At 42.5% G+C, this 19,958-nt stretch overlaps 1 protein-coding gene across 1 annotated transcript; it reads right to left on the minus strand.

Annotated features, from left to right (window-relative positions):
* Positions 1-2,391: 2,391 nt before the first annotated feature.
* LOC139375504 (adhesion G-protein coupled receptor F1-like) lies at positions 2,392-4,701 on the minus strand. The gene is made up of 4 exons (XM_071117336.1): positions 4,577-4,701; positions 3,625-3,683; positions 3,263-3,396; positions 2,392-2,495 (listed from the first exon to the last, which is right to left on the minus strand). Exons 1-4 carry the CDS (start codon positions 4,673-4,675, stop codon positions 2,392-2,394), a joined length of 396 nt encoding a protein of 131 aa, XP_070973437.1. The 5' UTR covers positions 4,676-4,701.
* Positions 4,702-19,958: the final 15,257 nt, after the last annotated feature.

Raw genomic sequence — 19,958 nt, forward strand, 5'->3', positions numbered from 1 at the left:
AGATTATTGAGATGTACCCCTAGAAGGATATTAGACTAGATTATTGAGATTTACCCCTAGACTGATATTAGACCAGATTATTGAGATGTACCCCTAGAAGGATATCATACCAGATTATTGAGATGTACCCCTAGAAGGATATTAGACTAGATTATTGAGATTTACCCCGAGAAGGATATTGAGATGTCATTACATGCGACCCAAAATGTAATTATATTCAAACAGTAATGAAAAAAAAGACAAATCTATATTCTACGAGTGTTACATAATATATTAGATTTAATAATAACAAGACAAGTACAAACCAGGCAAGGCTCTACAACAGTTTTAAAACATTGAAGTGGTCCCCGTTAGTCCCTCAGTCACTTTGACACTTCAGTGATGTGCCCAAAATAACACATTTAAATGTAAATATAGTTACAGCAGTTAATAATTAAAGAGGGAACTATAATCAAGTAAAAATATTTAAAAAATAAATAAATTGTACAATTGGTAAGTTTTTGTTTCTTTTAGTTATTTTCAGTATAAAAATTTGACGGATAAACTGTGTGCAAGTCATCATGAATTGATGTCTGTGAGAGGTTAAATGTTAAATAATGGTAAGGGCCTAGCTTCCATCAAATCAGCTGTTTACCAACGACAGACGACAGCTATTGTTTGGCAACTTGTTCTCAACTAGCCTGGTTAAATAAATAACGTGTTGGAGGTGTAATTGATCTTAAAACCTCTTAAAGCTAGGGGGCATAATTTTCAATTTGAGATAAATAGCGTGCCCAAATTCAACTTCCTGCTACTCATGCCAAGAATATAAGATATGCATATTATTCATCTATTTGCATAGAAAACAATCTGAAGTTTCTAAAACTGTTTGAATCATGTCTGTGAGTATAACAGAACTTATGTAGCAGGCAAAACCCAGACACCTGCCTCCTCTACGCTCTAACCACTAGACTACCTGCCTCCCCTACACTCTAACCACTAGACTACCTGCCTCCTCTACACTCTAACCACTAGGCTACCTGCCTCCTCTACACTCTAACCACTAGGCTACCTGCCGCCTCGACGCTCTAACCACTAGACTACCTGCCGCCTCTACGCTCTAACCTCTAGACTACCTGCCTCCTCTACACTCTAACCACTAGGCTACCTGTCTCCTCTACACTCTAACCACTAGGCTACCTGCCTCCTCTACACTCTAACCACTAGTCTACCTGCCTCCTCTACACTCTAACCACTAGACTACCTGCCTCCTCTACACTCTAACCACTAGACTACCTGCCTCCTCTACACTCTAACCACTAGGCTACCTGCCTCCTCTAACCACTAGACTACCTGCCTCCTCTACACTCTAACCACTAGTCTACCTGCCACCTCATCCCAAATTGACAGCTCTAATGCAATTCCACCTACGACACCGTCAAAACAACCGCTATTCGGATGTCATTTAGCAGTAGATCAGATGGAATCTAGCACGGTATATCCTTTGCAAGTTGTCACGTTTTAGTATTGGTTTGTAAAAATACAAATCCGTAAAAAAAAACGATAATCCCTCGACTAATAATACTATGAATGTCAACAAAACAACAATAAGCATTCTTAAAGGATTTCACCTAATATCATACTTGACATCAAAAAGTACAATTAGCTGTGTTTTTGTTTGTGTATGAATACAGGGAAATGTACCTAAAATACATTTATAATTTTGCCAAATAACACGGTTAAAATGTGTTGTCGCATGCTTAAGCAGGTAATTCATCTTAACGCTAGAATCCTTCATTGAAACAATAACAAATTCACACCAAGCCTCTGCTTTTGGTAATAAAAATGTGACCACTCTCAAATTCATAGGGGTGGCAGGTAGCCTAGATGTTTGAGTGTTGGACTAGTAACCGAAAAGGCAAGATAGAATGCCCGAGCTGCCCCACTACAAGGCAGTTAACCCACTGTTCCTAGGCCGTCATTTTAAATAAGAATTTGTTCTTAACTGACTTGCCACGTAAAATAAAATAGACAGAGCTATGGATGCCAGGACTGACCATCCATGATATCAGAATTATAGTTTTAATCATGTTTTAAAGCTGTACAGTGTTTGTTTGCATTGTTTAGAAACATTGGGGTAAAACAAGCTTATATTTTGGGTTCTGATGGGGTACGACAGTTGAGCTAAACTCATGAGGTATTCATATGTTATATTCTTCTAGAATCAATGGGTACATATAATTAATTTATAAGTAAAAAAAATGGGTGTAGCAACTAAGGATTCTAGCTTTAAGGCTGTATCTATGAAAGCTGGGAAACTGTTGATTGGTTAAATCAATGCCACAGTAGCTATGCCTCAGGCTATTGGTTAGCCAGTAGCTAGCAGAGCCACAGCAGCTATGCCCCAGGCTATTAGCTAGCCAGCAGCTGTACCATTAACAGAGCCAAACTGAGAGGCAAGGCAGCCAGAGAGAAGGAAGTGGGTCGGGGAGCACTTCCTGATGTGGTTGATGACCCTGAAAAAGTAGGAAAAACAGAGATGTTGTTCAGTAAATTACAAAAGTGGATTGTCTTTTCATGTTTCTGTTCAAATGTTGACTTTGCTCGTATAGATGTGTACGGTGACAGTGAAACAGGGGCGGACAGGAACCAGAAATTGGCCCTGGCATTTTTTAATTTAATTTAATATTTTTGTACCCCGTTTTTGTGGTATCCAATTGTTTATAGCTACTATCTTGTTTCATCGCTAAAACTCCCGTACGTGCTCGGGAGAGACGAAGGTTGAAAGTCATGCGTCCTCCAATACACAACCCAACCAAGCCGCACTGCTTCTTATCACAGCGCGCATCCAACCCGGAAGCCAGCCGCACCAATGTGTCAGAGGAAACACCGTGCAACCTTGGTTAGCACGCACTGCCCCCGGCCCGCCACAGGAGTCGCTGGCCAACCCCTCCCTATCCCAGAGGCCAATTTTAGGCGTTGCCCCACGGAACTCCCAGTCGTGTTCGGTTACGACAGAGCCTGGGTTCGAACCCAGAGTGTCTAGTGGCACAACTGGCTCTGCAGTACAGCGCCCTTAACCACTGCGCCACCCAGTAGGCCTCGGCCCTGGCATTTTTAACATATTGGCAAAAAGATTTCCTAAATTATTAGCCAGAAAATTATAATTTTTACGCCCAGAAAAACACGTTAGACAGACCCACTGGACTGAAAATGGACCAGCCCATTGGCCATTTGCCCAAAATGCCAGATGGCCAGTCCGCACCTGGAGATGAATACTTACCATCACTGACGCTGCCTGGTATAATGTTCAGGGAGGTAGAACTGCTGGTGAGAATTGCCTGTGCGTTGCTTGAGCTGGGAACCGAAGACTGCTTGTCGAACACGAGGGTCATGTCGGTCACTACAGATCCACTCCTACTCAGGAGAAGGAGAGAAAATGGACCACCCTCAGAAATCATTATCATCATCATCAGCATCGTCAAAGTTTTCAAGTTTTAATGTCATGTGCACAAGTCCAGTGAAATGCAGTTTCTTGCAAGCTTTAAACCCAACGATGCAGTAATTAACATCAATGTATTAGTACAAATAACAGAAGGTAGAACAGAAACCTAGTCAATCAGTAATGAGAATTCATACCCTTACCTGAATGAGTTGACAATGGAACGACGGAAGCCTGAGGTCTTAGCAAAAGCCTTGTTCACCTGCGTTGAAAGATAGGATGATCAACGGTTCAATGAAAACAGGGCATTAGAGATGGCATTAATAGAAGCTTTGGTTTCATTCTTTCATAGTAAATAGACCTCTCTATAGGACCCTTTTTGACTTGGCATGTACAGATAACTGATGATAGGGTTTTACAGGAGGCATGTACAGGATAACTGATGTTAAGTTAAGATAGGGTTTTACAGGAGCCATGTACAGGATAACTGATTATAGGGTTTTACAGGAGCCATGTACAAGCTCACTGATGATAGGGTTTTACAGGAGGCATGTACAGGCTCACTGATGATAGGGTTTTACAGGAGGCATGTACGGGATAACTGATGATAGGGTTTTACAGGAGGCATGTACAGGATAACTGATGATAGGGTTTTACAGGAGGCATGTACAGGATAACTGATGATAGGGTTTTACAGGAGGCATGTACAGGATAACTGATGATAGGGTTTTACAGGAGGCATGTACAGGTCTAAAAGGGACACTTACATTGTATTGAACCTTTATTTAACTGGGTAAGTCAGCTAAGGACAAATTCTTATTTACAATGACGGTTTAACCCCCCCCCCCTGGCCAAACCCTAACCAGGACGACGCTGGGCCAATTGTGCACCACCCTATGGGTCTCCCAATCACGACCTGTTGTGATACATCCAGGATTTGAACCAGGGTCTGTAGTGATGCCTCTAACACTGAGATGCAGTGCCTTAGACCGCTGCCCTACGATTTTCCCCCCAAAATGTTTTGTCATACAAAAGCAAAACCCGTGTCAAACAGCTTTCCTCCCAATTAAGTTTCTGTGTGAGAATTGCCAGAACAATCTGAGCTACTAGAAATATATTCCTACCTACGCTAGCGTGGAATCGCCCGATACTTACCTCAGAGGTCACTTTGTCAGCCAGAGTCTTGAACCCTGAAGAGGAAGTGTTGGAAAGATCTGAGGTGAACGTCTGGTTGAGACTGAACTGAAGACTCATTGTTCCTTCACTAGAAGATGGAGGGTCAGGTGATGCGACAGCAGAGGAAATGGTTGCTGCCGAAGCTGCGGTGGTGACAGCTGCTACTGGAGTGGTGGTGGTACCAGCTGCTACAGGAGTGGTGGTGGTACCAGCAGCTGCAAGAGTGGTGGTGGTGGTACCAGCTGCTACAGGAGTGGTGGTGGTACCAGCTGCTGCAAGAGTGGTGGTGGTGGTACCAGCTGCTACAGGAGTGGTGGTGGTACCAGCTGCTGCAGGAGTGGTGGTGGTGGTACCAGCTGCTGCAGGAGTGGTGGTGGTACCAGCTGCTGCAGGAGTGGTGGTGGTACCAGCTGCTGCAAGAGTGGTGGTGGTGGTACCAGCTGCTGCAGGAGTGGTGGTCGTACCAGCTGCTGAAGGAGTGGTGGTGGTACCAGCTGCTGCAGGAGTGGTGGTGGTACCAGCTGCTGCAAGAGTGGTGGTGGTGGTACCAGCTGCTGCAGAAGTGGTGGTGGTACCAGCTGCTGCAAGAGTGGTGGTGGTGGTACCAGCTGCTGCAGAAGTGGTGGTGGTACCAGCTGCTGCAGGAGTGGTGGTGGTACCAGCTGCTGCAAGAGTGGTGGTGGTGGTACCAGCTGCTGCAGGAGTGGTGGTGGTACCAGCTACTGAAGGAGTGGTGGTGGTAACAGCTGCTGCAGGAGTGGTGGTGGTACCAGCTGCTGCAAGAGTGGTGGTGGTGGTACCAGCTGCTACAGGAGTGGTGGTGGTACCAGCTGCTGCAGGAGTGGTGGTGGTACCAGCTGCTGAAGGAGTGGTGGTGGTACCAACTGCTGAAGGAGTGGTGGTGGTGGTACCAGCTGCTGCAAGAGTGGTGGTGGTGGTACCAGCTGCTGCAGGAGTGGTGGTGGTACCAGCTGCTGCAAGAGTGGTGGTGGTGGTACCAGCTGCTGCAGGAGTGGTGGTCGTACCAGCTGCTGAAGGAGTGGTGGTGGTAACAGCTGCTGCAGGAGTGGTGGTGGTACCAGCTGCTGCAGGAGTGGTGGTGGTACCAGCTGCTGCAAGAGTGGTGGTGGTGGTACCAGCTGCTACAGGAGTGGGAGTGGTTCCAGCTGCTGCAGGAGTGGTGGTAGTGACAGCTGCTGCAGGAGTGGTGGTGGTACCAGCTGCTGCAGGAGTGGTGGTGGTACCAGCTGCTGCAAGAGTGGTGGTGGTGGTACCAGCTGCTACAGGAGTGGTGGTGGTACCAGCTGCTGCAGGAGTGGTGGTGGTACCAGCTGCTGCAAGAGTGGTGGTGGTGGTACCAGCTGCTACAGGAGTGGTGGTGGTACCAGCTGCTGCAGGAGTTGTGGTAGTGACAGCTGCTGCAAGAGTGGTGGTGGTGGTACCAGCTGCTGCAGGAGTGGTGGTGGTACCAGCTGCTGCAAGAGTGGTGGTGGTGGTACCAGCTGCTACAGGAGTGGTGGTGGTACCAGCTGCTGGAGGAGTGGTGGTAGTGACAGCTGCTGCAGGAGTGGTGGTGGTGACAGCTGCTGCAGGAGTGGTGGTGGTACCAGCTGCTGCAAGAGTGGTGGTGGTGGTACCAGCTGCTGCAGGAGTGGTGGTAGTGACAGCTGCTGCAGGAGTGGTGGTGGTACCAGCTGCTGCAGGAGTGGTGGTGGTACCAGCTGCTGCAGGATTGGTGGTGGTGACAGCTGCTGTCTGAGTGGTGGTGGTGACAGCTGCTGCAGGAGTGGTGGTGGTGACAGCTGATGCAGGAGTGGTGGTGGTGACAGCTGCTGCAGCAGTGGTGGTGGTGACAGCTGCTGCAGGAGTGGTGGTGGTGACAGCTGATGCAGGAGTGGTGGTGGTGACAGCTGCTGCAGGAGTGGTGGTGGTGACAGCTGCTGCAGGAGTGGTGGTGGTGACAGCTGCTACTGGAGTGGTGGTGGTGACAGCTGCTGCAGGAGTGGTGGTGGTGACAGCTGCTACTGGAGTGGTGGTGGTGACAGCTGCTGCAGGAGTGGTGGTGGTGACAGCTGCTGCAGGAGTGGTGGTGGTGACAGCTGCTGCAGGAGTGGTGGTGGTGACAGCTGCTGCAGGAGTGGTGGTGGTGACAGCTGCTACTGGAGTGGTGGTGGTGACAGCTGCTGGAGGAGTGGTGATAGTAACAGCAGCTGCAGGAGTGGTGGTGGTACCAGCTGCTGGAGGAGTGGTGGTGGTGACAGCTGCTGCAGGAGTGGTGGTGGTACCAGCTGCTGGAGGAGTGGTGGTGGTGACAGCTGCTGGAGGAGTGGTGGTGATACCAGCTGCTGGAGGAGTGGTGGTGGTGACAGCTGCTGGAGGAGTGGTGGTAGTGACAGCTGCTGCAGGAGTGGTGGTGGTGACAGCTGCTACTGGAGTGGTGGTGGTGATAGCTGCTGGAGGAGTGGTGGTGGTGACAGCTGCTGCAGGAGTGGTGGTGGTACCAGCTGCTGGAGGAGTGGTGGTGGTGACAGCTGCTGCAGGAGTGGTGGTGGTACCAGCTGCTGGAGGAGTGGTGGTGGTGACAGCTGCTGCAGGAGTGGTGGTATTACCAGCTGCTGCAGGAGCGGTGGTGGTACCAGCTGCTGCAGGAGCGGTGGTGGTGACAGCTGCTGCAGGAGCGGTGGTTGTGACAGCTGCTGCAGGGGCGGTGGTTGTGACAGCTGCTGCAGGAGCGGTGGTGGTGACAGCTGCTGCAGGAGCGGTGGTGGTGACAGCTGCTGGAGGAGTGGTGGTGGTGACAGCTGCTGCAGGAGCGGTGGTGGTGCCAGCTGCTGCAGGTGCGGTGGTGGTGACAGCTGCTGCAGGGGTGGTGGTGGTGACAGCTGCTGCAGGAGTGGTGGTGGTGACAGCTGCTGCAGGGGTGGTGGTAGTGACAGCTGTTGCAAGAGAGGTGGTGGTACCAGCTGCTACAGGGGCTAAACTCAAACACAGTGTATTACCTGCTAGCAGGAGGAGAATCATCAGAGGCTTCATATCCATGTCCTTTTAGGTCTCTGTTGAGGTAAACCACACAACATCAATCATACATGAACTCCGTTAGATCTTTCATTAACCAGTGTTGAAGTATGATGTCATTGACCAAGATTAATTAGATATTAGTCCATATTCCAAAATCATATGATGTTCATTGATATTCAAACAGCAGTCCTATAATACCTTCAGTTGTATTAACAGTGTCCCCTATGTGTTTACCAGTAGATGTCTTATCAGCCTGCTTCCAATGTCTTCAGCCCTCTGCTCTGCTTTCACTGTAGATTACTGTATTGCTGTACATTACTGTATAATTATAATTATGTATAAATATTATTGTTATTATCATTATCACATTATCATTATTAGAATTATTATCATGATCATTGTTATTATTGTTATTGTCATTATCGCATTATTGTTATTATCATTGTCATTATTATTATTATCATTATCATTGTTATTATTGTTATTATCATTGTCGCAGTATCATTATTATCATTATTATTATTATTGTGATTATCATTATCATTGTTATGATCATTATAGCATCATCACTTTATCATTATTATCATTATTATTATTATTATTATTATTATTATCATTGTTATTATGATTATTATCATTATCAACATGATACTTTTTATTACCATTATTGTTATCGTTATTGCAATAATTATCGTTATCATCGTTGTTAGTATCATTATTATTATCACCATTCATATCATTAACATCATTATTATTATCATCATTATTATGCTAATAATTATTATTATTATTACTATCATTATTATTATCATTATTATTATTGTCATCATTATTATTATTATCATTATTAATATCATGATTATTATCTTTATTATCATTACCATCATTAACATTATTGTCATTATCCTCATTATATATATATATATAAAAAAAATATATATTATTCTTATTATCATTATTATTATAATAATTTATTTAACCTTATAAAAGTATAGTACACTACTTAGGCACCCTATTCCCTATATACAGTATAGTGTTCTACTTAGGCACCCTATTCCCTATATACAGTATAGTGTTCTACTTAGGCACCCTATTCCCTATATACAGTATAGTGCACTACTTAGGCACCCTATTCCATATATACAGTATTGTGCACTACATCGGCACCCTATTCCCTGTATACAGTATAGTGCACTACTTAGGCACCCTATTCCCTATATACAGTATAGTGTTCTACTTAGGCACCCTATTCCCTATATACAGTATAGTGCACTACTTAGGCACCCTATTCCCCATATACAGTATAGTGTTCTACTTAGGCACCCTATTCCCTATATACAGTATAGTGTTCTACTTAGGCACCCTATTCCCTATATACAGTATAGTGCACTACTTAGGCACCCTATTCCCTATATACAGTATAGTGCACTACTTAGGCACCCTATTCCCTATATACAGTATAGTACACTACTTAGGCACCCTATTCCCTATATACAGTATAGTGCACTACTTAGGCACCCTATTCCCTATATACAGTATAGTACACTACTTAGGCACCCTATTCCCTATATACAGTATAGTACACTACTTAGGCACCCTATTCCCTATATACAGTATAGTACACTACTTAGGCACCCTATTCCCTATATACAGTATAGTGCACTACTTAGGCACCCTATTCCCTATATACAGTATAGTACACTACTTAGGCACCCTATTCCCTATATACAGTATAGTGCACTACTTAGGCACCCTATTCCCTATATACAGTATAGTACACTACTTAGGCACCCTATTCCCTATATACAGTATAGTACACTACTTAGGCACCCTATTCCCTATATACAGTATAGTGCACTACTTAGGCACCCTATTCCCTATATACAGTATAGTACACTACTTAGGCACCCTATTCCCTATATACAGTATAGTACACTACTTAGGCACCCTATTCCCTATATACAGTATAGTACACTACATCGGCACCCTATTCCCTATATACAGTATAGTGCACTACTTAGGCACCCTATTCCCTATATACAGTATAGTACACTACTTAGGCACCCTATTCCCTATATACAGTTTATTTTAATGTAACCTTTATTTAACTAGGCAAGTCAGTTAAGAATAAATTATTATTTACAACGACGGCCTACACCGGCCAAACCGGGACAACCCTGGGCCTTGTTCGCCGCCCTATGGGACTCCCAATCACGGCCGGTTGTCATACAGCCTGGATTCGAATCAGGGTGTCTGTAGTGACGCCTCAAGCTGCTGAGACGTAGTGCCTTAGACCGCCGCGTCACTCGGGAGCCAGGAAGAGAAAATAAGTGTTGCTAAGGTTACCAGTAATCAAGTATATATATATATATATATTTTTACAACATTATCAAACTACCAAAGACTGACTGGACGTTCCCAAAAAGTTATCCCCCTTTCTAGCCTTGTAATTACCAGACTAGGCAACAGTTCTTGTCAGCTTGTGAAGGACGACCCATCCTCTGAAGGTGTAGAGAAGGCCTTTAAATCTGTAAATCCTAACCAGCCTCAAAACTCATTGATTCAGTGTGGTAGTTATCTTAAAGTAATTGATTCAGTGTGGTAGTTATCCTAAAGTCATTGATTCAGTGTGGTAGTTATCTTAAAGTAATTGATTCAGTGTGGTAGTTATCTTAAAGTAATTGATTCAGTGTGGTAGTTATCTTAATTAAAGTCATTGATTCAGTGTGGTAGTTATCTTAATTAAAGTCATTTATTCAGTGTGATAGATATCTTAAAGTCATTGATTCAGTGTGGTAGTTATATTAAAGTCATTTATTCAGTGTGGTAGTTATCTTAAAGTCATTGATTCAGTGTGGTAATTATCTTAAAGTCATTTATTCAGTGTGGTAATTATCTTAAAGTCATTTATTTGTGTGGTAATTATCTTAAAGTCATTTATTCAGTGTGGTAATTATCTTAAAGCCATTTATTCAGTGTGGTAATTATCTTAAAGTCATTTATTCAGTGTGGTAGTTATCTTAAAGTCATTGATTCAGTGTGGTAGTTATCTTAAAGTCATTGATTCAGTGTGGTAGTTATCTTAAAGTCATTGATTCAGTGTGGTAGTTATCTTAAAGTAATTGATTCAGTGTGGTAGTTATCTTAAAGTCATTTATTCATGTGGTAATTATCTTAAAGTAATTTATTCAGTGTGGTAATTATCTTAAAGTCATTTATTCAGTGTGGTAATTATCTTAAAGTAATTTATTCAGTGTGGTAGTTATCTTAAAGTCATTTATTTGTGTGGTAATTATCTTAAAGTCATTGATTAAGTGTGGTAGTTATCTTAAAGTCATTGATTCAGTGGGGTAGTTATCTTAACACTGTTAAGTGGAAGTGAGTCCAACCTGTTTCTTTCTCCCCTCCTTACCACACCTCCCTTTCATCTCATCTCTCTATATCTCTCTCACCATCTCTCTCTCTCTCTCTCTCTCTCTCTCTCTCTCTCTCTCTCTCTCTCTTTCTATCCCTCTCTCTCTCTCTCTCTCTCTCTCTCTAAATTGTGAATCTGATTGGCCCTGGTGAAGCTACATCAACAATTCTGCACCTCTATAAAAATATCCCGTCAAGCAATCCCTACACTAATGGGTTTACACCTGTAGCATCCCGTTAATAACAGATTTCAACAGTTAGCCTACATCTATGGGTTTATACCTATAGCATCCCGTTAATAACAGATTTCAACAGTTAGCCTACATCTATGGGTTTACACCTATAGCATCCCGTTAATAACAGATGGCAACAGTTAGCCTACATCTATGGGTTTACACCTATAGCATCCCGTTAATAACAGATGGCAACAGTTAGCCTACATCTATGGGTTTACACCTATAGCATCCCGTTAATAACAGATGGCAACAGTTAGCCTACATCTATGGGTTTACACCTATAGCATCCCGTTAATAACAGATGGCAACAGTTAGCCTACATCTATGGGTTTACACCTATAGCATCCCGTTAATAACAGATGGCAACAGTTAGCCTACATGTATAGGTTTATACCTATAGCATCCCGTTAATAACAGATGGCAACAGTTAGCCTACATCTATGGGTTTACACCTATAGCATCCCGTTAATAACAGATGTAGCAGCTTTCAGTTGCATAGGTAGGTCTAAGACGACTAATGTCTTGAAATAGGAAGAAAAATTTATAAACAATTTGAACAAGCAATCATGACAATCAAATTCACCGAAGCTGCTTCTTACCTGAGAATATCAGAGACGTTGTGTCTGCTAGGACCTGTAGACCTCTCAGATGAGAGAATATGCACAAATAACTTCTCCTCTCTTTCTGAGAACTAAAGATGATCAACTCCTGGGCAGAGGGGGTTTTGTACGATGGCGGAAAACTAGACTTCTGGCTGCACTGGGTAGACCAGAGGAACCAGGCTCTGAGGGGTGGGCCAGTCCTCTTCTGGCTGCACTGGGTAGACCAGAGGAACCAGGCTCTGAGGGGTGGGCCAGTCCTCTTCTGGCTGTACTGGGTAGACCAGATGAACTAGGCTCTGAGGGGTGGGCCAGTCCTCTTCTTGCTGTACTGGGTAGACCAGAGGAACCAGGCTCTGAGGGGTGGGCCAGTCCTCTTCTGGCTGTACTGGGTAGACCAGAGGAACCAGGCTCTGAGGGGTGGGCCAGTCCTCTTCTGGCTGTACCAGATTGAGATTTAAGAGTAGGCTACATGTGGCCCTTAAGGTCCTGTGAACAGGTCAGGGTTCAATATCCCAGATCAGACAGACTGGCCTTAACTCCCTGGCTATGCAACATAGATACTGGGCTCTGAGACAGGGGGGTTCAGGGCACCATCTAAAGTTACCTCCGGACAGGGCCAACCAGGCAAGATGCCCACAGCCCCAACACCACTAGAGGGATCAACAGACCACTATCTTACTACCCTGAGACAAGGCTGAGTATAGCCCACATCAGGTCCTAATGGTCTGGTACTCAGGGCTCTATTGTCCCTTCTTCATGTCCTAATGTCCTGGTACTCAGGGCTCTATTGTCCCTTCTTCATATCCTAATGACCTGGTACCCAACTCATTAACGACCGTCATGTCCTAATGACCTGGTACCCAGGGCTCTATTGTCCCTCCATCAGGTCCTAATGGTCTGGTACTCAGGGCTCTATTGTCCCTCCATCAGGATCTAATGTCCTGGTACTCAGGGCTCTATTGTCCCTCCATCGGGTCCTAATGTCCTGGTACCCAGGGCTCTATTGTCCCTTCTTCATGTCCTAATGTCCTGGTACCCAGGGCTCTATTGTCCCTTCTTCATGTCCTAATGACCTGGTACTCAGGGCTCTATTGTCCCTTCTTCATGTCCTAATGTCCTGGTACCCAGGGCTCTATTGTCCCTCCATCAGGTCCTAATGTCCTGGTACCCAGGGCTCTATTGTCCCTCCATCAGGTCCTAATGTCCTGGTACCCAGGGCTCTATTGTCCCTTCTTCATGTCCTAATGTCCTGGTACCCAGGGCTCTATTGTCCCTCCATCAGGTCCTAATGTCCTGGTACCCAGGGCTCTATTGTCCCTGTAACCATTCTGATATCAATGTGAATGCGTTATGAAAATCACATCAAACTCGGATCATCAAAACAATATCGTGCTTTTGTTAGGCAAACATTTTTGAAGACGCAGGTTGAAACTGAGTGCGAAACATGGTCATCGTGGACGTTGTTTCAAAGCCGAACAACGGAATGGACAAAGCTTTCTCAGGTGATGATTAGTTCAAGGCCTTTCAGACGTTCTCTACACTGTCAGATAGAGCAGCATGATTATAGTTCTCTACACTGTCAGATAGAGCAGCATGATTACAGTTCTCTATACTGTCAGATAGAGCAGCATGATTACAGTTCTCTATACTGTCAGATAGAGCAGCATGATTACAGTTCTCTATACTGTCAGATAGAGCAGCATGATTACAGTTCTCTATACTGTCAGATAGAGCAGCATGATTACAGTTCTCTATACTGTCAGATAGAGCAGCATGATTATAGTTCTCTACACTGTCAGATAGAGCAGCATGATTACAGTTCTCTATACTGTCAGATAGAGCAGCATGATTATAGTTCTCTATACTGTCAGATAGAGCAGCATGATTATAGTTCTCTACACTGTCAGATAGAGCAGCATGATTATAGTTCTCTATACTGTCAGATAGAGCAGCATGATTATAGTTCTCTACACTGTCAGATAGAGCAGCATGATTATAGTTCTCTACACTGTCAGATAGAGCAGCATGATTACAGTTCTCTATACTGTCAGATAGAGCAGCATGATTACAGTTCTCTACACTGTCAGATAGAGCAGCATGATTACAGTTCTCTACACTGTCAGATAGAGCAGCATGATTATAGTTCTCTATACTGTCAGATAGAGCAGCATGATTATAGTTCTCTACACTGTCAGATAGAGCAGCATGATTATAGTTCTCTACACTGTCAGATAGAGCAGCATGATTACAGTTCTCTATACTGTCAGATAGAGCAGCATGATTACAGTTCTCTACACTGTCAGATAGAGCAGCATGATTACAGTTCTCTACACTGTCAGATAGAGCAGCATGATTATAGTTCTCTACACTGTCAGATAGAGCAGCATGATTATAGTTCTCTACACTGTCAGATAGAGCAGCATGATTATAGTTCTCTACACTGTCAGATAGAGCAGCATGATTACAGTTCTCTACACTGTTAGATAGAGCAGCATGATTACAGTTCTCTATACTGTCAGATAGAGCAGCATGATTACAGTTCTCTATACTGTCAGATAGAGCAGCATGATTATAGTTCTCTATACTGTCAGATAGAGCAGCATGATTACAGTTCTCTACACTGTCAGATAGAGCAGCATGATTACAGTTCTCTATACTGTCAGATAGAGCAGCATGATTACAGTTCTCTATACTGTCAGATAGAGCAGCATGATTATAGTTCTCTACACTGTTAGATAGAGCAGCATGATTATAGTTCTCTACACTGTCAGATAGAGCAGCATGATTATAGTTCTCTACACTGTCAGATAGAGCAGCATGATTACAGTTCTCTATACTGTCAGATAGAGCAGCATGATTATAGTTCTCTACACTGTCAGATAGAGCAGCATGATTACAGTTCTCTATACTGTCAGATAGAGCAGCATGATTACAGTTCTCCACACTAAACCTCTAGTGAATGGTCTATAGATCTAAACCTCTAGTGAATGGTCTATAGATCTTTACCTCTAGTGAATGGTCTATAGATCTAAACCTCTAGTGAATAGTCTATAGATCTTTACCTGTGGTGAATGGTCCATAGAGTACACCCCCCCCCCCCCCCCCCCTCTCCCTCCCCCTTAGACGATCCCGCAGGTGACGAAGCTGGATGTGAAGGTCCTGGGTTGGCATGGTTACACGTGGTCTGTGGTTGTGATGCCGATTACATAGTTGGACGTTCGGCCAATTTCTCAAAAACAACTTTGGAGTCGGCTTATGGTAGAGTAATGAACATTAAATGATCTGGCAACAGCTATGGGTGGACATTCCTGCAGTCAACATGCCATTTGCACGCTCCCTCAAAACTTGAGACATTTATGGCATTGTTTTGTGTGACAAAACTGCACATTTTAAAGTGGCCTTTTATTGTCCTCAGCACAAGGTGCACCTGTGTAATGATCATGCTGTTTAATCGGCTTCTTGAAAAAAAAAGGAGAAATGCTCACTCACAGGGATGTAAACATGTTTTTTCATCTCTTGAAACATGGGAACAACACTTTTACATGTTGAGTTATTTTTTTAGTTGAGTAAACTCAGCAAAAAAAGAAACGTCCTTTCGCTATCAACTGCGTTTATTTTCAATATTTGTTTGAACATAACAAGAATCAGCAACTGAGACATAAACTGAACATGTTCCACAGACATGTGACTAACAGAAATTGAATAATGTGTCCCTGAACAAAGGTGGAGTCAAAATCAAAACAAACAATCAGTTTCTGGTGTGGCCACCAGCTGCATTAATTACGGCAGTGCATCTCCTCCTCATGGACTGCACCAGATTCGCCAGTTCTCGCTGTGAGATGTTACCCCACTCTTCCACCAAGGAACCTGCAGGTTCCTGGACAATTCAGGGGGGAATGGCCCTAGCCCTCACCTTCCGATCCAACGGGTCCCAGACATTTCAAGGGGGAATGGCCCTAGCCCTCACCTTCCGATTCAACGGGTCCCAGACGCCATGGCAGAACACTGACATTCCTGTCTTGCAGGAAATAATGCACAGAACGAGCAGTATAGCTTGTGGCATTGTCATGCTGGAGGGTCATGTCAGCATGAGCCTGCAGGAAGGGTACCACGTGAGGGAGGAGGATGTCTTCCCTGTAACGCACAGCGTTGAGATTGCCTGCAATGACAACAAGCTCAGTCCGATGATGCCGTGTCAGGGCCCAACCTTACCCGGAAATACACAGCCTATTATTATAAAGCATCTATTCCCAAATAACCCAGAGGCACATACTTCCCACAAAACCATCTCAGAACTGCTCACATCCTGGTCAGCCACATTGTTGGGCAAAACAAAACATGAACAACATTCCCAAAGCTGTACTCATCCCTTTGTCTCCTCCCACCACCTCATGGACTCCACCCCTCCCTCCCTTCGACTCCGTCCACCACCCATTGTTTCATTACCGCTAGTGAATGGTGTATATTTCTTTACCTCTAGTGAAGGGTCTATAGTTCTATAGTTCTATACATCTAGTGAATGGTCTATAGTTCTATAGTTCTATACATCTAGTGAATGGTCTATAGTTCTATAGTTCTATACATCTAGTGAATGGTCTATAGTTCTATAGTTCTATACCTCTAGTGAATGGTCTATAGTTCTATAGTTCTATACATCTAGTGAATGGTCTATAGTTCTATAGTTCTTACCTCTAGTGAATGGTCTATAGTTCTATAGTTCTTTACCTCTAGTGAATGGTCTATAGTTCTTTACCTCTAGTTAATGGTCTATAGTTATATAGTTCTATACCTCTAGTGAATGGTCTATAGTTCTTTACCTCTAGTGAATGGTCTATAGTTCTATAGTTCTATACATCTAGTGAATGGTCTATAGTTCTATAGTTCTTACCTCTAGTGAATGGTCTATAGTTCTATAGTTCTTTACCTCTAGTGAATGGTCTATAGTTCTTTACCTCTAGTTAATGGTCTATAGTTATATAGTTCTATACCTCTAGTGAATGGTCTATAGTTCTATACCTCTAGTGAATGGTCTATAGTTCTTTACCTCTAGTGAATGGTCTATAGTTCTATAGTTCTTTACATCTAGTGAATGGTCTATAGTTCTATACCTCTAGTGAATGGTCTATAGTTCTATAGTTCTATACCTCTAGTGAATGGTCTATAGTTCTATAGTTCTATACCTCTAGTGAATGGTCTATAGTTCTATACCTCTAGTGAATGGTCTATAGTTCTATAGTTCTATACCTCTAGTGAATGGTCTATAGTTCTATAGTTCTATACCTCTAGTGAATGGTCTATAGTTCTATACCTCTAGTGAATGGTCTATAGTTCTATACCTCTAGTGAAGGGTCTATAGTTCTATAGTTCTTTACCTCTAGTGAAGGGTCTATAGTTCTATAGTTCTATACCTCTAGTGAATGGTCTATAGTTCTATAGTTCTATACCTCTAGTGAATGGTCTATAGTTCTATAGTTCTATACCTCTAGTGAATGGTCTATAGTTCTATAGTTCTATACCTCTAGTGAATGGTCTATAGTTCTATACCTCTAGTGAATGGTCTATAGTTCTATAGTTCTTTACCTCTAGTGAATGGTCTATAGTTCTATAGTTCTATACCTCTAGTGAAGGGTCTATAGTTCTATAGTTCTTACCTCTAGTGAATGGTCTATAGTTCTATAGATCTATACCTCTAGTGAATGGTCTATAGTTCTTTACCTCTAGTGAATGGTCTATAGTTCTATAGTTCTATACATCTAGTGAATGGTCTATAGTTCTATAGTTCTTACCTCTAGTGAATGGTCTACAGTTCTATACCTCTAGTGAATGGTCTATAGTTCTATACCTCTAGTGAATGGTCTATAGTTCTATACCTCTAGTGAATGGTCTATAGTTCTATAGTTCTTTACCTCTAGTGAATGGTCTATAGTTCTATAGTTCTATACCTCTAGTGAAGGGTCTATAGTTCTATAGTTCTTACCTCTAGTGAATGGTCTATAGTTCTATAGATCTATACCTCTAGTGAATGGTCTATAGTTCTATACCTCTAGTGAAGGGTCTATAGTTCTATAGTTCTTACCTCTAGTGAATGGTCTATAGATCTATACCTCTAGTGAATGGTCTATAGTTCTATACCTCTAGTGAAGGGTCTATAGTTCTATAGTTCTTACCTCTAGTGAATGGTCTATAGTTCTATAGTTCTTTACCTCTAGTGAATGGTCTATAGTTCTATAGTTCTATACCTCTAGTGAATGGTCTATAGTTCTATACCTCTAGTGAATGGTCTATAGTTCTATACCTCTAGTGAATGGTCTATAGTTCTATAGTTCTTTACCTCCAGTGAATGGTCTATAGTTCTATAGTTCTTTACCTCTAGTGAATGGTCTATAGTTATATAGTTCTATACCTCTAGTGAATGGTCTATAGTTCTATACCTCTAGTGAATGGTCTATAGTTCTATACCTCTAGTGAATGGTCTATAGTTCTATACCTCTAGTGAATGGTCTATAGTTCTATAGTTCTATACCTCTAGTGAATGGTCTATAGTTCTATAGTTCTTATCTCTAGTGAATGGTCTACAGTTCTATACCTCTAGTGAATGGTCTATAGTTCTATAGTTCTATACCTCTAGTGAATGGTCTATAGTTCTATAGTTCTATACCTCTAGTGAATGGTCTACAGTTCAATACCTCTAGTGAATGGTCTATAGTTCTATAGTTCTTACCTCTAGTGAATGGTCTATAGTTCTATAGTTCTATACCTCTAGTGAATGGTCTATAGTTCTATAGTTCTTTACCTCTAGTGAATGGTCTATAGTTCTATAGTTCTTACCTCTAGTGAATGGTCTATAGTTCTTTACCTCTAGTGAATGGTCTATAGTTCTTTACCTCTAGTGAATGGTCTATAGTTCTATAGTTCTATACCTCTAGTGAATGGTCTATAGTTCTATAGTTCTTTACCTCTAGTGAATGGTCTATAGTTCTATAGTTCTTTACCTCTAGTGAATGGTCTATAGTTCTATACCTCTAGTGAATGGTCTATAGTTCTATAGTTCTATACCTCTAGTGAATGGTCTATAGTTCTATAGTTCTTTACCTCTAGTGAATGGTCTATAGTTCTATAGTTCTATACCTCTAGTGAATGGTCTATAGTTCTATAGTTCTATACCTCTAGTGAATGGTCTATAGTTCTATACCTCTAGTGAAGGGTCTATAGTTCTATAGTTCTTACCTCTAGTGAATGGTCTATAGTTCTATAGTTCTATACCTCTAGTGAATGGTCTATAGTTCTATAGTTCTATACCTCTAGTGAATGGTCTACAGTTCTATACCTCTAGTGAATGGTCTATAGTTCTATACCTCTAGTGAATGGTCTATAGTTCTATACCTCTAGTGAATGGTCTATAGTTCTATAGTTCTTTACCTCTAGTGAATGGTCTATAGTTCTATAGTTCTATACCTCTAGTGAAGGGTCTATAGTTCTATAGTTCTTACCTCTAGTGAATGGTCTATAGTTCTATAGTATTATACCTCTAGTGAATGGTCTATAGTTCTATACCTCTAGTGAATGGTCTATAGTTCTATAGTTCTTACCTCTAGTGAATGGTCTATAGATCTATACCTCTAGTGAATGGTCTATAGTTCTATACCTCTAGTGAAGGGTCTATAGTTCTATAGTTCTTACCTCTAGTGAATGGTCTATAGATCTATACCTCTAGTGAATGGTCTATAGTTCTATACCTCTAGTGAAGGGTCTATAGTTCTATAGTTCTTACCTCTAGTGAATGGTCTATAGTTCTATAGTTCTTTACCTCTAGTGAATGGTCTATAGTTCTATAGTTCTATACCTCTAGTGAATGGTCTATAGTTCTATACCTCTAGTGAATGGTCTATAGTTCTATACCTCTAGTGAATGGTCTATAGTTCTATAGTTCTTTACCTCTAGTGAATGGTCTATAGTTCTATAGTTCTTTACCTCTAGTGAATGGTCTATAGTTATATAGTTCTATACCTCTAGTGAATGGTCTATAGTTCTATACCTCTAGTGAATGGTCTATAGTTCTATACCTCTAGTGAATGGTCTATAGTTCTATAC

The sequence above is a fragment of the Oncorhynchus clarkii genome, chromosome 19 (genome assembly GCF_045791955.1).
Source record: "Oncorhynchus clarkii lewisi isolate Uvic-CL-2024 chromosome 19, UVic_Ocla_1.0, whole genome shotgun sequence".
NCBI classification, from domain to species: Eukaryota; Metazoa; Chordata; class Actinopteri; order Salmoniformes; family Salmonidae; genus Oncorhynchus; species Oncorhynchus clarkii.

Coding starts and splice junctions, on each gene's coding strand:
- LOC139375504 (XM_071117336.1), bottom strand. CDS start 4,675: ATGAGTCTTCAGTTCAGTCTCAACCAGACGTTCACCTCAGATCTTTCC. Junction 3,684..4,576: donor CTGACAAAGTGACCTCTGAG/GTAAGTATCGGG, acceptor CTTTCAACGCAG/GTGAACAAGGCTTTTGCTAA. Junction 3,397..3,624: donor TCCATTGTCAACTCATTCAG/GTAAGGGTATGA, acceptor TCTCCTGAGTAG/GAGTGGATCTGTAGTGACCG.